Below are 17,929 nucleotides of genomic sequence, written 5' to 3' on the forward strand. Positions count from 1 at the left end.
CCACAAAAACAAATCTTAGATGCAGTTTATATTTTGTTTTAGCAGGAAGGACAAGGAAAGGGGACTGCAAAATTCTTCCCATGTCTAGTTCTTCCTCTAAACACAACAGAGAAATGACTGTAAATATACAGTATTTGAGAATCCCATCCTAAATAACAGAGAATATAAGTGCCAAGGTAGCAGGTTTTATATCTTTCACACCCCTTCAGTGCATTTTTTTTTTTTTTTTTTTTTTTTTTTTTTTTTTTTTTTTGGTTACTTCATGATTTGATTAAGATTAGGAAGGACCTCTCCCTCTCAAGGGGATAAAATTTAGCTCCCTTAACCCCTTCACTACAAGGTCACCCCTAAGCTGAATAAAATTGTCCTATGATAGCGAGAATAAAAGACATCACTGTACGTAACAAGGCTTGGTGGTTATTTAGCATTGTTACTACTGTAGTTATTTAACCCACTCCAGTAGGCTGTCTCTCACAGTTTATTCTTGATTTTATTCATCCTTAGGGAGACCTTTCATACAGACAGACACACAAATACCCTCGCAAAGTTTGATGAATACATAGCGGAAAAATTAAACCAGAAACACACACTGGTAGAGATAGGGTTTTCAATGTATTTTGCTAGTTGTAAATTTTCTTCAGATGGAACTGGGAATATGGTTGTGTCCAGCTGTACATGAAGGGGTTGGAAAACAGTCTCCACCAATCTTCTCACAATGATGATGTTTTTATTCTTGCTACCCTCAGGTAATTTTTGTACGCATTTTGATGAACCTGTTGTGGTGATGCTGATAAACAGTCATCTTGCTATAGTTCATTCACTTTAACTTAGCTCAGATTTTTATCCATTTATCAGATTATTTCAAGTGGCACAGTGGCTGAAGAAGATAATTGTACAGCTCTACATCCTTTCCACGACACTTCTTCCTGACGAGCGCCATACTTTACTGTTAATCTTTCCTGTTGTAGCTCAGCATTCAAGATGGAGAGATGGCAGTTTTAATCTAAATTAAAGTGAAAATTGATATACCCTTAGACGACTTTATTCAACTCTTGTAGTAAAGGGTTTATGTACTTGTGTGTGATTTAAGTACTTATGTAATACTCTTGGCAGTTACTGTGTATATGCTTTGAGAATTTCCATTACATTCTGAGTGCTTCTGTAATGTTGTACAGTTTCTCAACAAGCCAGGTAAGTACATCTGGCTTGTGGTCTAATGTAACACTATGCTAATGAGATCAACACTAATATATGATAATCTTGCCTTGGGCTCACTCCTTAACGTATACAGAATCATTATCACCACCATCATAGTCATTACAGGGTATGGCCGTCATACACCGCATTGGCATATACAGTTAGTCAACTTGTTGTTCATTGTGTATATATACCATTGACAGAGTCTTTACACAAGTTTATTATCAAGGTACATTTGCTGACAGTATTACCACTCAGCGTTTTAATCAAACACTAATGAAACTCCATCCTAATACAGTACTGTACTGTGAAGTACAGTAATTATTGAGCTATGAATATTGCATTACTGTATTTCAAAAGTCATTGCTCAGTCCTCCATAGGGCTGGCCTAGAAATGCTAGTGTCAACAAGTTATTTACTGACTTGCTGACAGACTAACTGACAGACAGATTTCAAATCAGCCCCCACAGAAACTCCAAGACAGCTACAGGTGCCTTCTTAGGATCTCCCTCAGTGGTCCCCAGGAGTTGGTCTCTCATTTAGAGTTCTCTGGGGACCTTTTTAGGCCATTCTTTGGCCCTTTGTGGAGGGTTTGGTGGGTAGGAGAGAGCTTTCTTCTTTGCTATCCTTTGTCATATTTTAGTACAGTAGTTTAGTCACACTCTTATAGAATCTGCTGAACATGGGCCAACTTGCCTGCTGCAGTTATCCTGCCTTTTTATGATCTTTTTAGGCAAAGATCCCTGTGAAACATGGGCAGATGTTTCTGCAGAGTTTCATCTGTTTTCAGACCACAGGGTTGAGAGTTCGCACCCTGCCCAGGTAGCTGCCTTGCTGGGAGAGGTAGTAGTCTTCTGTCACCTGGCAGGGCTATATGATCTAACAAGGTCTAGCTCGGGGTATTTATTCCCTTGTACTGTACTTGTATGTGTTGTCTTTCTGGTTAATATAAGTTTGTGTTTGCCTTTTCCTAAAGTGTCTGGCAGCAAATTGCTTGGCTGTTTGAGCTTATCATTATGAGGAGGATTAACATTTTTGCCTACATTCCTCTGTTCCTGCTGCTACAGTCACCTTTTCCATTGATGATGGTGAGTGCATGAACCATAAACATGAACAATATTAGCTCCATGGCTTCCCAGTGGAGCTTGTATTGTTGGGGAATCTTTTCCTTGAGATGCAGGCAAGTCATCTGTGGAAGCAGTTCTTAGTGTCTGTTAGTTTCCTGATCTTATGACAGTTAATTTTATGCTAGAATCATCAGGTATCGGTGGTAGTTAAGTTCTTTGATGCTGAGGTGACTAAGTTGTCTGTCTGATGATGATGTGGCTGCATTATTTATCTGACACAGGCATGGAGGTGGTGGGAACGAGCACAGGCCTGTAGCTGTGACATGGGGTCATGTGGCACGTTTCCTGAGGCTCCTTGTAGCCCTCCTGTGCTGCCATCAGGAGCCCCCACCACCCCACCAAGGCCCCCTCCATGTGTGTCTCCAGGGTGCCCCCCACCTGGTGCCCCTGCTCCCCTGGCTGCCTGCATGAGGAAGGTCTCACTCTGGCGGGCATCAAATTTGGTCTTGTCCATGTGAGCCAAGGAGTAGTCGCAGTAGCTGGTATCCACACCACGCTCCATACCTGTGAGGTCAGGGTGGGTTAGGGCAGGTCACAACAGATCAGTCAAGGTCAGGAGAGTACAAGCCAGGTTGAATCAAGTCGAAAGGCAGGTCAGGTGAAGGGAGCCGAGGTTAAATCAGGTTAATAGAGGTCAGATCAGGAGAGAGATCACAAGTCACAGCAAGGAGGAAGTCAGTGCAAGATAGGTCATGTCAGAGCATGGCAGGCAGAGGAAATCACAAGGATAATGTCAGAAGAGTATGTCAAGACAGGTCATATCAGGCAAGAGGGGGTCAGGAAACACCAAAGGAGAAGTCAGGTTGGACCAGGGCACAAGCAGAAATTAAACAGATCAAACAAGTCTGAAAAAATTATTGCATTTAATTATTACTATCATCTTGAAACAGAAAATCAGCACCTGATTGTCTCCTGTTTCTCACTGGTATATTAAGAGTCTGTGGATGCTGATACCAGAGGATACATTCAGCTTGTACTGAATATGCTAAGAATATTGATGACAATCGTGCAGTAGAGGGCAGATGTAACTAACGATATATATGTACAGAGTGTAACTGAAATACTGTACCCTTGTTGTGTGGCCAATCCATAGTGGAAGTGTTACCTGTCTTACAGGTCACTGAACTCCCTGAAATCTGTGGATGAAGTGCAGCTAATAGGTGCGCTGAAACACCATGGAAAGTCTGCAGAGCAAATGTAGTGTGTATGATTGTGTGTAAGGTACTGTATGACTGAGTGGACAAAGAGTACACATGATTGTTCCATAGTGTCTCTGTCCACCATATAACCACTGAGCCAAGAAGAGTATGCCACCAGATTATAAGGTTACATAGGTTTCTGTGTTGCACATAATATATGTACCATCAACGTTCTGTCAATCCCAGTCTATCACCTCATCAACTAATCCACCCAATCTATCTAGACTGTCTAACCTGCTGTCCACTGACCCAGGTTGGCATTCACAGTCTTGAGGTCGTCTTTCTGCACACCAAGGGTCGAAGTCATGTGCTCGGGCAGATAGTCGTACCCGAACTTAGCGAACTGGGAGTAGGAGGCGAGGTCATATTGTGCAGCGGCGGCGGCGGCAGTGGCAGTGGCGGTAGGGGCAGTGGGGGTCCAGGCCATGTGGGGGGCGAGAAGGTGCTGAGCAGCTGCAGAGGAACCAGTAGACCAGGCAGCAGCAGCTGCAGCAGGTTAGGTTAGGTTTGGTTAAGTTGTTAAAGTTAGGTTATGTTAGATTAAGTGAGGGCATGAACCCAGTTGCCTAAAGTGTGTGATCCACAAGAGGAAACAAGGCAAAGGCTTCCATCCAAGGTTTAGTCTAGGACTCCAGCAGTACTAGCCCTGTGCTTCATTTCTTCTTGTCAGTCACATGTTTTGAACGAGTGTGGCCATGCTATTATGTTAGATTTATCTCCCTGCACAGGTGTAGATCCAGGGGGTGTAAATCACCCCCCACCCTCCAACTGACCTGGGGATATCCTTTGTAATTATTCTCCCCAACAAATCAAATAATCTTAAAAAAATGCAAAGTTTAACCTACAGTTGAGCTCAGGGTACTTGTCGGTACACTGAGAAGCTGTTATTTCAAAAGTATAAAACTGAAACTGCAGGAAATGGAATATAATTTGGCAGATAGATAATATATTTCACAGATGGATAAAGAAATGTACTGTATATCTCTAACACTTAGGCTCTCATGACTTGCTCTCAAAGGAATAACATCATGTCATTAGCTGGAACAGAATACAAGGGTTGCCACGACCATGAGAAAGTTGGCCCTCTCATAAAGGGAAAAATTTCAGGACTCTATTCCAGTTAACATCAGCAGTCACAGGAGCCTGAGAGCAAAATAAAAAACAAACACTGCAATTACCGGCATAAGAAGCAGCAGCAGCAGCCCTGGGGTAGTAGTGGTGGGGGAACATCTTGATAGCCCCCCTCCTGTCGTAGTGCGCCCCCCCGTGCCCCCCCATCACGGCCCCCCCGCCCCCGCACCCCCCGCCCACCACCTCCTGCCGACCCCCGCGCCCCCCACACTCCCCTCCACCGAAGCCCAGGGTTAGGAGCGCCTCAGGGTCACACACAAACTTGTACACGTAGCGTTCACCTGGAGGAGAAGGCAAAGGTCACAGCACTGAGACGTTGATGGATACATGACACATTATTTACAGCATATAGAGCATTCACATAGATAAATAGATGTGGATAGACTGATTTACAGATAGTTAATCATCTTTGCCTTCATCTACCTTACGTTACCTCCCTACCTACCCTTCCTGCCTCACTCTGTTTACCTCTCACCCAGTCCCCTTGTCACTGCCTACCCCTGCCCTGTCTCACCCTGTATATCAGTCTTCTTGCCTAACCCTGCCATCTCCTCAATTTCCCCTCTCTGCCACCCCCTCCACCATCCCTCCCTGCCCACCTGCACACCTCCCATACCTGCCTACCTTCTCCCTCTGCCTCACCCTCCTGCCTCACCTGCCACCTTCTGCATGATGCCTTTCTCGTAGTAATACCTCAGGGACCGACTCAATTTGTCGTAATTCATGGCAGGTCGGTTCTTCTGCAGCCCCCACCTCCGCGCCACCTGCAGGAGAGAGTAGTGTGAGGGGGTGGGGAGCAGCTCTGGTGGGCAGGTGTGGCGGGAAAAGTATTTCAGGTGCACAAGTATCTTCCCAGTCAACGAATACGTAACTCAAAAATCGAAAACGTCTGAAACACGCACTAGTAGAGATGGGGTTTTCATTGTATTTCGCCAGTTGTGCATTTCTTCAGACGGAACTGGGAAGATGCTTGTCTCTACTATATGGTTGGTAAGTTTGTGGTGAGAGGTAGCCTAGCTGTGATGTTAATGTGGTGGGGACAGGTGTGTGAAGGGAGTGGTGCATATGTGTGTATGTGTACTTGCTTTACTTACATTACTCATGATGTGGTGCAGGGTTAGCTGGTAGCAAGGCAAGACTTTGACTCATGGAATATCATTGTACAATCAACTGAGCAGCTATCAAGGAAGAAGGAAGCATATTATATAAGGCACGTTGCATCGAGGGCGTTTCCATACGACTGGTTATAATTATGGTAGTTTTTGTGAGTAAAACATGGTTAACAAAGCGAGAAAATTCCCCCACCCAAGAATGACAGAGAAATATGAAAAGTGCCGTTATGAAAAACACGAAAAGAAGGATGGAAGTTTTGCAGGAAACGATGCGATGAAAATATCGTCTACGCCGCCTTTATCTACACAGGAAAGTCTATCTGTCTATTGCCAGATGCCTTAATCCCGTAAGGGGTGGCCACAAACAAATCGCCACCATGTCGTTCTGCCCCCCGCCATTTCACTGCCCTGCTCCCAGCTCACACCCCCCTCTCTGATATACCTCTCAGGAAAGTAACAATGAAATAAATAACAATGTTGAAAAGATAAGTTTCCGGTAACATTTTCGACTGTCCTATGAATTTTTCCCTACCGTGCTTATCATTTATTTAGTCGTTTGTCTGTGCTCCCTGGTGAGAAATAATACAGCCTAGATCTTATCATCCCCCTCTCTTTGCTTATCTTTCCCCGGCCAGTCCCCCTCACCACTGTTTCTCGGTACCAAACTGAGCGGATCACTTTGCAGTTGAACATACGGTGAGGGGTCTCTCTCTCTCTCTAATCCCCAGGCGAGTGCATTGCTAATCGATGGTAATGGGGACGATGCTTACTGAATTTGTCATAAATAGAGGGAAAAAAAGATGTATTTTTATATATTCCTGGACCACTCCTACGTGATTTTATTCATTGGAGAGAAATCTAACTGGTGGAGTTGGTCAAATCCTTCATTAACCCCTTCACTGTCAGATATCTTTCCTTAAGCCGTATAAAATCATCAGGTGAGAGGATGGATATAGGATACAGCTTTACAGCGTTGAAAGGGTAACGGATAAAAGAGGACAGGGGAGGAAGATAACCACGGGAGGCTAACTGGTAGCTGTGATAAGTTGCGGAATATAATAGCAGACTGGCGGATTAAGATAATGATAGATACCAACAAAGCATAAATACTGTATATAACAAACAGATAAACAGACTGGCAAAAAATATAATTATTACGTACAAAACAGCTCGATATAATTATAACAGAAGCACAGTGGAAAGCCGCAAGGCGGCTCCTAACAACTTTTTTATTTGTATTTTGTGTACAACTTTGGCCTTATGTGGATATTATTCAAATTTACGTTTCTACTGCTATCATTTCCACATGGATGGCATTTCATTATCGTAAAATTTTCTGATTCTGCGTGTTAAATGTTTTACATCGGTGGTGGTTTAATTTCGTTACGGAAATCATTTTTTCTTGATATGGATGTATTGTAATTTCCAGTGATCATTGTAATGCGCGATTGCTCAATAATAAATCTCAGTTGTCGTCAGTAATACTTACAATGACTATATCTTCAGTAATTTAATGTAATTAGATAATTTGGCCTATTCTTGAGAGTTTATTTTACAGTCGACCGGGCAGCCCAGCTAGCCCTGCCCGCGGGCACGACGAGTCGACGACCGTGCCGGCCAGTGTGTCCCAGGCGATCTGACGGAGGGGGTGTGAAGGTGCCCGCGGGTGATTACACCATTATTATTTTTTTCCTCTTTTTGTTCGTATCGCGGCATGTTTGGTGAGTGCTGTCAAGGATGAGAGACAGCACAGGATAACTAACTGCGTATTGTACTCTGCATTGCGCCAGGCGTCTCGTGCTTAGACCCACTCGTATGTAAATAATTATGCGTCACTTGTCGTTACTGATAACCCAGCGTTTGACGTTACTGTGTAGCTGTAATGCAGTCGGTTTCTGCAGACTGGTTATTTGTGCATACTTAGGGTGCAGTAAGTATGACTGACATGCCAGGAAGGAAAATTTGTACTGTAGTTTGGTGGACGGACAGTTAAATTCAAAAATTAAAACTTAAGCTTGCTGCCTACAGTTCAGAGACTGTATGCAAAAATATGTACAAGAAAATCATACAGAAAAGATGCAGTGAATGACTTGGTCGATGCGTAATTATTCTTTGTGATTTAATAGTTGTGTTGGTTAAAAACGTCCACACAGGAACTGAAGGAACGGGTAAAAATCCGCAAGAATCAGCACTCAGTCTGGGGCTTTGTGACGGGGAAAAGGGTATTGTTGTGGGGTGAGTTGACGTGTGTGTGTGACTGGCAGTGGAGGGAAATGTAGATACCCCCATCCCGCCTGCCAGTCTCAGGACACTTTCAAAACTGTCAAGTCGCCTACCTCGCTGATGTTTTGATTTTGTTTGACTTATGGAACAGGAGACTTTGTAATACTCCATAAGAATTTTATGATGAATCAGAGCAGGTACTATGAACTAAAATGACTACTTCCTGAGTTCTTTTGGAGAAAAAATAAATAAATTGGTGCAAGAATGGCAGGGGACGGCTACAAGGCGATTTTTTGTGGCCACCCTATACGGCTGTTCTGACTATAGACAGATAGATAAACAGATGGATAGATAGAAAAATTATCCAGGACGATTCTCCTTGCCATACTGCCGAACGTTATTCAGTGGCTGAGTTTGTCAAGTTCATTTCCTTAGTGACATGGTAGGGAACAGCCCACATTTTATCTACCTCCCACAAATATCTATCATCAGTCTATCAGTCTATCATCTGCCTATCTATCTATCTATAGACAAACACTCTAACCCATAGGAAAACATAATTATGAAGTGTGATCAAGCGGCGTCTCTTTCATGGACACCAACCTCATCTCTTCCCAAGCTGGATGTGGCAATTAAGGACATATTGGACAGTGTGGTATCTTGTCTTCTCAGTTTGGTGGACAGTGCTCCGTGACAACACCTGAAGTACCTCCGGCAGAAGTGGAACCGTCTTAAGTACCAGAGTGCGAGGTAAGGACTTTTTACCACACTGTACCATTTTTATTTATTTATTTACATATTTTTTTTATTCAGCCTGTGCCATAACTTTCCATGCCTATGTGTGTATTAGCCTACCGGTATCTGTTTGTCTGTTTTCTATCTGCATTTATATTTTCTGTCTGTCTGTCCATGTAAAATACTGTAAATAGGTACTGTATCCCTGCATTTACTTCATTTGTTTACGTTTTGTGTGTGTGTGTGTGTGTGTGTGTGTGTGTGTGTGTGTGTGTGTGTGTGTGTCAACAAGGGACCCGCTGAGCCTCTTATGGTATTAAAGTGATACAGGATTACCATGGGGCTGGGGGGGGGGAGCTGCATTGTTCGGGATTAAGAAAGCTAGGGGAGGGGAGGGGGAGGAGGAAAAATGCTAGAGGGATGGAGATGGGGAGAGGAGAAGGAGGAGGAGGAGGAAAAGGGACGGAGGGATGAAGAAGATGGGGAGAAGAGAGGGAGGGGAAGGAGGAAAAATAATAGAGGGATGGAGATGGGGAGAGGAGAGGGAGGAGGAGAAGGAAAAGGGATGGAGAAGATGGGGAGGGGAAAGGAGAGACTAGACTAGATGGTGATGATTATGAGGGAGAGGGAAGGTGAGGAGGAAAAGGAGGAGGAGGAGGGTAGGAGAGGAGGGAAGGGAAGGAGGTGGAGGAGAGAAATATTACTGATAGTAATAATGATAATGGAGATTAGTGCGAATAGGGAGGCAAAGAATTAATAAAAAAAAGAAACGAGAAAAGGAAGAAGAGAGGACAAGATAACAGTTGAGAAAATGAGGAAGGGTGGAAAAGAAAACCGAGATACGATAGTTAACGAGAGAGGAAAGAACAGGAGAAGAGAGGGGAGGAGAGGTAAGGAGAATCGAAAGGAGTGAAGACGAAGATAGGATATAAGAGTAAAGACGAGGAGAGCATGGTAGGGACGAGACGAGAGAGAACAGGAGATAAAGGCGAAAAGAGGAGAGAGGGAAAGAAAAGAAGAGAAGAGGAAAATAGGAGGGAAGAGAAAAGAAGCACAGAGGGAGTAGGGAGGCTGGTAATGAATCACATGTCCCCAGAGAGAACCTCCTCCCCCCGATGATCTGTTAACCACTGTGAGTTTATCCATCAACTGCAGCCCGTAATTACATAAGCCCAGTTCAACCCCCGCTCCACTGAACCCCGCCACTGCAACCTGTTATCTTGCCAGCCCTGTTGAACCCCCCCTCCTCTCAGCCCAGTTCATCTCCCGCCCTACTTAACCCTGTCACTGCAACCTGTCAGTGTATCAGCCCTGTTGAACCCCCCCCTCAGTGCAGTTCATCCCCCGCTCCACTAAACCCCACCACTGCAGCTTGTCATGTTATCAGCCCTGTTGAACCCCCCCCCCTTAGCCCAGTTCAACCCTCTCTGTATATAACCTTGTCACTGTAGCCCGCCAATGTATCAGTCCTGTTGAACCACCCCCCTCAGCGCAGTTCATCCCCTGCTCCACTAAACCCCATCACCGCAGCGTGTCATGTTATCAGCCCTGTTGAACCCCCTCCCCTCCCCTCCCCTCCCCTTAGCCCAGTTCAATCCTCACTCTACCTAACCCCGTCACTGCAGCCTGTCATTGTGTCATCCCTGTTAAACCCTCCTCTCTTATGGATCCCTCATTACAAACATTACTCCCAGGAACCGTACTGAACCCTGCTCTTGTTACTGAACCCCTCTCTTGCTGTTGTGGAGAGACGCCTTCATGCGTTGGCCCCAATATAGCCGAGCGGCGAAACTTCCGGTTATAGAAACGTTCCCAACTCCCGCCCTATCCCTCAGAAGGAGCATATAGACAGTAGAGTAAGGATAACATCGGCCTGCAGTCCACCGGGTGCAGATGAAACTAAGCATACAGACAAACAGGAGTGCGCTGGTGAGGCGTGTCGATCGCGCGAATGTGAAATGCCGCAAAATCCATGCGGCCGGTCTTCAGTCCTTACCTCCTCTGGCTCTATCACTAGTACTCACCTCTTCTGGCTCTATCTCTTGTACTCATCTCCTGTGGCTCTATCTCTTGTACTCACCTCCTGTGGCTCTATCTCTTGTACTCACCTCCTGTGGCTCTATCTCTTGTACTCACCTCCTGTGGCTCTATCTCTTGTACTCATCTCCTGTGGCTCCATCTCCAGTACTCACCTCCTCTGGCTCTATCAGCTTGAACTCCATGCCTCGTCCCGTCCACGCAATGCACGACGCGTTGGAGGGGTCATGCAGGAGGGCCACCAGGAACTGCCACAGCTGCAGGGATCCACGCCGGTACGGGGCTCCTCCTCCACCTCCACCCCCTCCACCTCCACCTGCCGGAAGAAGGAGGGTTACAGGGTGAGAGAATCATCAACCCAGTGAAATGGGCCACACAGTCATGACACACCATTCAAGTCACCGGAATCCTGGCTTCGGCTCATCTAACTAACCACCACATGTCCACTCCATCATCGACTGACTAGGAGAGTGTACGAGTGACTGGAGGGGGAGGCAGAGGATGAGATGGAGCGGAGGAATGTACGAGAAAGGGGAATATCAGTTAGAGGGAGGGCAAGCAAGTGGCAGAGGACAGGGCGTCGTGAAGGCGGTTTGTATGTGGCTGCTCCTTATAGGCTTGAGGCATCCGACCATAGATAAGGTAAAAATACTGTGCATTACCTCGGTGTGAGTCCCTTATAGGATTAAAGCGTCCGGCAATAGATATAATTAGATAAAAGATACTGTGCGTTACCCTATGTGTGAACCCCTAATAGGATTAAAGCGTCCGGTAATAGACACAGGTAGATAGATAGATAAAAATACTGGAGGCTATATACGTTACCTTGGTGTGTCAGCCCCCCTCCTGCTCCCTCCGTGCCCCCCGCCGCTGAGTGCTGATGTGGGGAGGGGACGGCGCCCCCACCTGCACCCCCCGCCCCCTCCCCCTCAGCTCCTCGCCAGCCGCAGCTCTCACCGCTGAAGTCTGCTGTGAAGGACGCGTGTTAGTGGCGTGATACACCTTTCAGTATTGACAATATAGGTTATTATGTACCGTATATAAACGCAGTACCGGTAACAGTAATCTCTAAGCTCATTTATCTCGAAATTCTATGTGTGTGTGGCTTTCTGTCTATTTATCTATCTACTCGCTACCAGCCTGCTTACCCGTACCTACGTACCGATTTCTCTCTCTCTCTCTCTCTCTCTCTCTCTCTCTCTCTCTCTTTCTCTCTCTCTCACGGTACACAAAAGTACAATGCCGACTAAACCCACACAGAAAAGCCAGTTCAGGCGAAATGTTTAGTACAAGATTTTGCGTTAAAACTAACCATTCTTTGTTTATTCATTTGCATTCCTGTCACCACAACTGGCGCACAGTTTTATCTCCTTGTCTCCTTCACACTTTCTTATCTCTTTGCCATCTCCTTATCTTGTTATCGCTGTTATCTCCTTATCATTTTGTTACCTCCTGATCTTCTTACTCCTCTATCTCCTTGGCCCTTCGTGCATCCTACTTCTTCACGATAACGTCATTTGTACCGTATTTTGCTGTCAGACGATTTTATTTAGCTTACGGCAGACTTGGAACTAGAGGGTTTTATTCATACCCTACGATATATATATATATATATATATATATATATATATATATATATATATATATATATATATATATATATATATATATATATATATATATATATATATATATATATATATATATATATATATATATATATATATATATATATATATATATATATATATATATATATACACACACCAGTGTATATGTATGGCTGTAAAGTGATTTAATTGCATGTACAGTATGTTTGAATACATCTAATCCTCGTGAATGTCTTTTTTTATAAGAGGATATTTCAAAGTTGATTGTGATTGCGAAAGAGAGAGAGAGAGAGAGAAGTTGTAAGGGTTAACTAAAAATATTTGGGGTGGTCAGTACATTGCGCATTACTAGAACCACAGCTGAATGTCTTACGTGTTGCGCGACTCAGTCTGCTGGTGTGGGCTTGGGCGTGCCTGTGGGAGTGGGAAGTAACTAAGGGCTGCAGAATACAACCTGATAACGCTGCCTGAGCCGTCCCCGAAGCACAAGAGAAATAGCCTCTGGAGTGGACGTGAAGCGCTATGTATGGACCACCCTGTATTACGTTCTTTGCCATGGTTTTCCGTGCACTTCTTCGTGACTATCATCCTTTTACGTTAACTTGGTCTAAGTTTTGGTAATTTTGCTGCCTATTTCACGTATCTTTGTGGCAGAAAAAGATACCGGGTAATACTGGCTACGACTCTTTACCCTTTCCATTGCACTTCTTCGTGACTAGCACTGAATTCTAATGTTAATCTATTGCTATAACTCAGAATTCAAGATGGATAAACGGTAATTATAGGCCACGTTAGAGTAAAAAAGGATTATCCTCCTCCTCCTCCTCCTCCTCATCATCATCATCATCATCATCTGCGTTTCTATACCTCTCCATCGTTTTCTTTTCTCCCTTTCCCTTACTTCTTCATTTGCTCCTCTCCCTTTCCCTTACTTCTTCATTTGCTCCTCTCCCTTTCCCTTACTTCTTCATTTGCTCCTCTCCCTTTCCCTTACTTCTTCATTTGCTCCTCTCCCTTTCCCTTACTTCTTCATTTGCTTCTCTCCCTTTCCCTCCCTTCTTCATTTGCTCCTCTCCCTTTCCTCCCTTCTTCATTTGCTCCTCACCCTTTTCTTCCCTTCTTCATTTTCTCCCTCACATCCTCCTTCCTTTCACGTTTTTCGCATTTTCTTCCGTCATCATCATCATTTTCTCCTGTTTTCCGTTCATCACATTCATCCATTTTTTCCCTTCCATCTCTCACTCTGCACACTTTCCTTATCGCCGTCTCGTCCATTTCTTTCATCCCTCCTTCACCTTCTCCATCATTTTCTCTTCCTCCCTTTTCCTTCATCTACAAACTTCCTTTCTTTCTTTCTTTGCAGTATTCTCTTTTTTTTCTCCCATTTCCTCCCTCATTATTCTCTCTCTCTCTCTCTCTCTCTCTCTCTCTCTCTCTCTTTCTCAGGGAACTTCCGGTGGTCGAGCGTGGAGGAAGAATTATTATTAGAAAGAGAGGGAAAAGGAGAGAAGGAAGGAGAGGGAAGGAAGACGGAGGAGAGGAAAATGAAGGAGAGGTAGGGGAAAGGAGGAGAGGGACGGAAGAAGGAGCAGATGAAGGAAAATCAAGGAGAGAGAGGAAAAAGGAAAAGAGGGAGGGAAAAGAAAAGGAGGGGAAAATGAGGAAAGGAAGGGAAAGAAAAAGGGAGGGAGGGAAATTGAGTGAACGGATTTAATCAGAGAGAGAGAGAGAGAGAGAGAGAGAGAGAGAGACCAATAGAGACATATCGATCAGACTAATAAACAAATAACACAGTAAACCCAGAAAATAACAGCCACAGAAACTGGTGGGAATATTATACACAAAAAGATAAATACCGTATATACCCACACCAGTATTAGAAAGAAAAAAATATATTCGGTCAATAAATAAATGTGAACGAAAAATATCAAATAATAAATAACAAGAAGGGAGAAAATCGTATTGGAATATTGACTCGAAAACGATAAATTATGAGGTAATAAAAAAAAAATAGACCAATAACGAGGTGGAGGTGACAGCCTACCCCGCCCACACTGACCAGTGGAATAATAATGGATTCTCTCTCTCTCTCTCTCTCTATCTATCTATCTATCTCTCCTCCTCCTCCATCGTCATCTTCGTCATCATCATTTTCATCTTCCTCCTCCCCCTCCTCATCCTCCTCATCCTCATCATCATCATGATCATCACCATCATCGTCTTCCTCCATCATTTCCCTCCTTTCCTCCATCTCTCCGTGTTCGTCTTTCATCTTCCTTCTCCTCATCCTCATCCTTACCATCATCATCATCACCATCATCATCTTCCTCCATCATTTCCCTCCTTTCCTCCATCTCTCCGTGTTCGTCTCTCCTCCATTCCTCCTGTTTTCTCTCTTCCTCTCGAGAAATTAGGAGTTAATGAAAAAAACGAGACTAATCAACAAGGTGAGGGTGACAGCTGCCCCTCCCACACTGACCAAAAGAAAAATAATATAGACCGCCCTCTCTCTCTCTCTCTCTCTCTCTCTCTCTCTCTCTCTCTCTCTCTCTCTCTCTCTCATGCACCCCCAATCCCCTCCTTCTCATCTAATTTTCTTCCTCTTCCCCATCCCCCTCTCTTCGCCTTTCCACTCTCACTCCTCCTCCTCCTCCTCCTCTTCCTCCTCCTCTTCCTCCTCCTCCTCCTCCTCCTCTCTTCACACTCTACGACCCCCATCTCTCTTCTTTGTCTCGGTAATGTATTGGGTGTGGACGAGAGAGAGACAGGGAGAAAAATTCTTTGTGATTATTTAGCCTCTTCTCACCGATGACCTGGCATTTTTTGTAGCTTATTGTTGCTTCCTCCAGACGATTTTACTCGTTAGAAAGGACTTGTAGTGAAGGGGTTGATGAAGGCCGTACCTAACCCCTCTAGTGCGAAAAAGTCAAGGAGAAAGTGGTACAGGCCCTTATTCGTCCCTAACACCTTTTCCCAAGCGATTTATTTTGTTTATTACACTTTACTGTCCATCACGGCGTTACATGAATCCTTCCAATATCGTCATACTCTGCAGAAGTAACGTATAATGGGATATTAACTAGCCATAAAACAATTCGCTAAAGGAAAGGCGTTAGGGACCTTCTTTACCCGATAAGAATACGGGCCAAAGTCAAAACTTCTCAAGGAAAGTGCCAAGAAGTGTCAGGGAAAGTGAGGGAAAGTTCCAAATTGTATCAGTGTCAGAAAGTAAAACAATCCCAGGGAGTGTCATATAGTGTCAAAAAGTGCCAGGAAGTGTGACTGCTAGAGTATCGGAATATATATACCGTGGCAATTGTCAGAAAGCGCCGTAAAGTGTCAGTACAGGAGTATCAGTAGCCTGGATGAGGGAATGCCAGGAAAAGTGCTAGCTAATATAAAAAAGCATAAGGGAAGATGCTAGGAAGTAACAGGGAAAGTGTCAGAAAGTGTCGGAGTATGAGAAAAAGTGAGAGAGAATGCCAGGAAGTAGCTAACAGGGTAAGTGCCAAAGTGTTAGATTGTGAGAAAGTGTGAAAATGCTAGGAAGTGATGGAAAGTGCTAGAAAGTGTCGGAGTATGAGAGAAAGTGTGAGAGGATGCCAGGAACTAACGGGGAAAATGTCGAAGTATGAGAGAAAGTGAGAGAGAATGCTAGGAAGTAACGGAAAGTGTTAGAAAGTGTCGGAGTGTGTGAGAGAAAGTGAGAGAAGGCTAGGAAGTAACAGGAAAGTATTGGAGTATAAGAGAAAGTGTGAGAGTGCTAGGAAGTCGCAGGGGAAGTGCCAGAAAGTGCCAGAGTGTGAGAGAAAGTGTGAGAGAGTGCCAGGGTGACCACAGGAAGCCGGGGTTGGCCACAGGAAGTAGGGAGACACTAGAGACGGCATAAAAAATGAGCGAGGTGACGGGAGGTATAGAGAAGAGAGCGAGTTATGGGTTTATATTAGTCCCCCCCCCTCTCTCTCTCTCTCTCTCTCTCTATGTTTGCTGTTCTCTGCTCTTGTCTGTCTTTTTCTGTCAGTCTGTATACCTGTCGATCCCCCCCTCCCCTGTCTCTGTCGCTATTTATCTATCTATCTACCTGTCGCCTTCTGTCTGTCTGTGTCTGTCCTCTAGATGTGTATTATTTTCTGGCCTCTTCTCCCATTTTTCATTTTTCTATCTCTGTCTGTCTGTCTGTCACTTCTGTCTGGCAGTTTCGCTCTTCCACTTGACTAGTCCTTATGTCTTAATGTCTGTCTCAGTCTTTCTCAATCAACTGGTCTGTGTTTCTGCCCTCATCTCTGTTGTAGCTTACTGTTTGTCTCTTCTGTTTGTCTGTCGTTCTGTCGATCTCTCATTTTGTCGATTTCTGTCTATTTGTCCATCTACCTGTCGCTTTTTCTTTTTCTGTCTCTCCATTGCTGTCTGTTCCTCTCCCCACCTGTGTGTCACTTTGTCGACCTCTCTTCGTTTGTCGGTTTCTGTCTGTCTGTCCATATGGCTGTCACCTTTTTCTCCGTCTGCCTCTCCATAGCCGTCTGTTCCTCTCTCGATTTTCTTGGTTTCCATTATAAACCCGTAAACGAGAGAGAGAGAGAGAGGTCTAAAGAGAGGCGAGTGAAAGTCTCCAAAACAGTGATGAAAGGAAAAAAGGAAAATAAATGTGAAGGAACTAAGAAAGGAAGGGAAAAAGGAAAGAAGGAAGGACTATTAAAAAGGTACATTTAGTAAAGAAGGGAGAAAGGAAAGAAGAAAAAAGGAGAAAAGAGATGAGATTAAAGCAGGAAGAAGCAAAAGGAGCGAAAGATTAAGGAATGGAGAAAGCAGAGAAGGAAGGAAGACAGGGAGGAAGAAAGGAAAGGAGGAAGGAAGAAAAGAAATGACGAAGAAAGAAAGAAGGAACTAAAAAGGAAAGATTATGGGGGGGGAAAGAAGGAAGGAAAGATTAGCTGTCTAGAAAGCACGAATTTTCCACTAAGGAATTAAATCGTCTGTCAGTCTCAGAGGTAAAAGAAGGAACGATGGTAGCCTAGGAAGAGGGCATGAAAGCTAAGAAAAAATAGAGTATAGCTAAGAAAGAAGAAAAGGTGTAAAGGGAGTAAGGAAGGAAGCTGGGCTATGAAGAAGAAAGACAGGAAGAGGGAAATGGACGGAGAGAAACAGGAGGAGGGAAAAATGGAGGGAGAAAGATAAGAAGAGGGAAATGGAGGGAGAAAAACAGGAGGAGGGGGAAATGGAGGGAGAAAGACAGGAGGAGAGGGAATGGAGGGAGAAAGACGGTAAGAGGGAAATGGAGGGAAAAAGACAGGAAGAGGGAAATGAAGAGAGAAAGACGGGAGAAGGAATGGAGGGAGAAAGGCATGGAGGAGAGGCAATGGAGGGAGACTAACAGGAGGGGAGGGAATGAAGGGAGAAAAACAGGAGGAGAGGGAGAAAGACATGAGGAGAGGGAATGGAGGGAGAAAGACAGGAGAGGAAATGGAGGGAGAAAAACAGGAGAGGGAATGGAGGGAGAAAGACAGGAGGAGAGGGAATGGAGGGAGAAAGACAGGAGGAGAGGGAAATAGAGGGAGGAA

General features: G+C 44.5%; 1 protein-coding gene across 1 annotated transcript in view; it reads right to left on the minus strand.

Moving 5' to 3' along the window:
• Positions 1-2,532: 2,532 nt before the first annotated feature.
• LOC145396841 (uncharacterized) overlaps positions 2,533-17,929 on the minus strand; it is a 64,953-nt gene continuing 49,556 nt past the window's right edge. The window contains exons 5-10 of the mRNA XM_080270124.1: positions 11,587-11,727; positions 10,917-11,077; positions 5,310-5,418; positions 4,702-4,935; positions 3,773-4,009; positions 2,533-2,828 (exon numbers count right to left, since the gene is read on the minus strand). Coding sequence (XP_080126250.1) covers positions 2,533-2,828; positions 3,773-4,009; positions 4,702-4,935; positions 5,310-5,418; positions 10,917-11,077; positions 11,587-11,727 — 1,178 coding nt within the window. The remainder of the gene's footprint in view (positions 2,829-3,772; positions 4,010-4,701; positions 4,936-5,309; positions 5,419-10,916; positions 11,078-11,586; positions 11,728-17,929) is intronic.

This window comes from Coenobita brevimanus, chromosome 39 (assembly GCF_032717465.1).
Source record: "Coenobita brevimanus isolate Jiangsu-jjx chromosome 39, ASM3271746v2, whole genome shotgun sequence".
NCBI classification, from domain to species: Eukaryota; Metazoa; Arthropoda; class Malacostraca; order Decapoda; family Coenobitidae; genus Coenobita; species Coenobita brevimanus.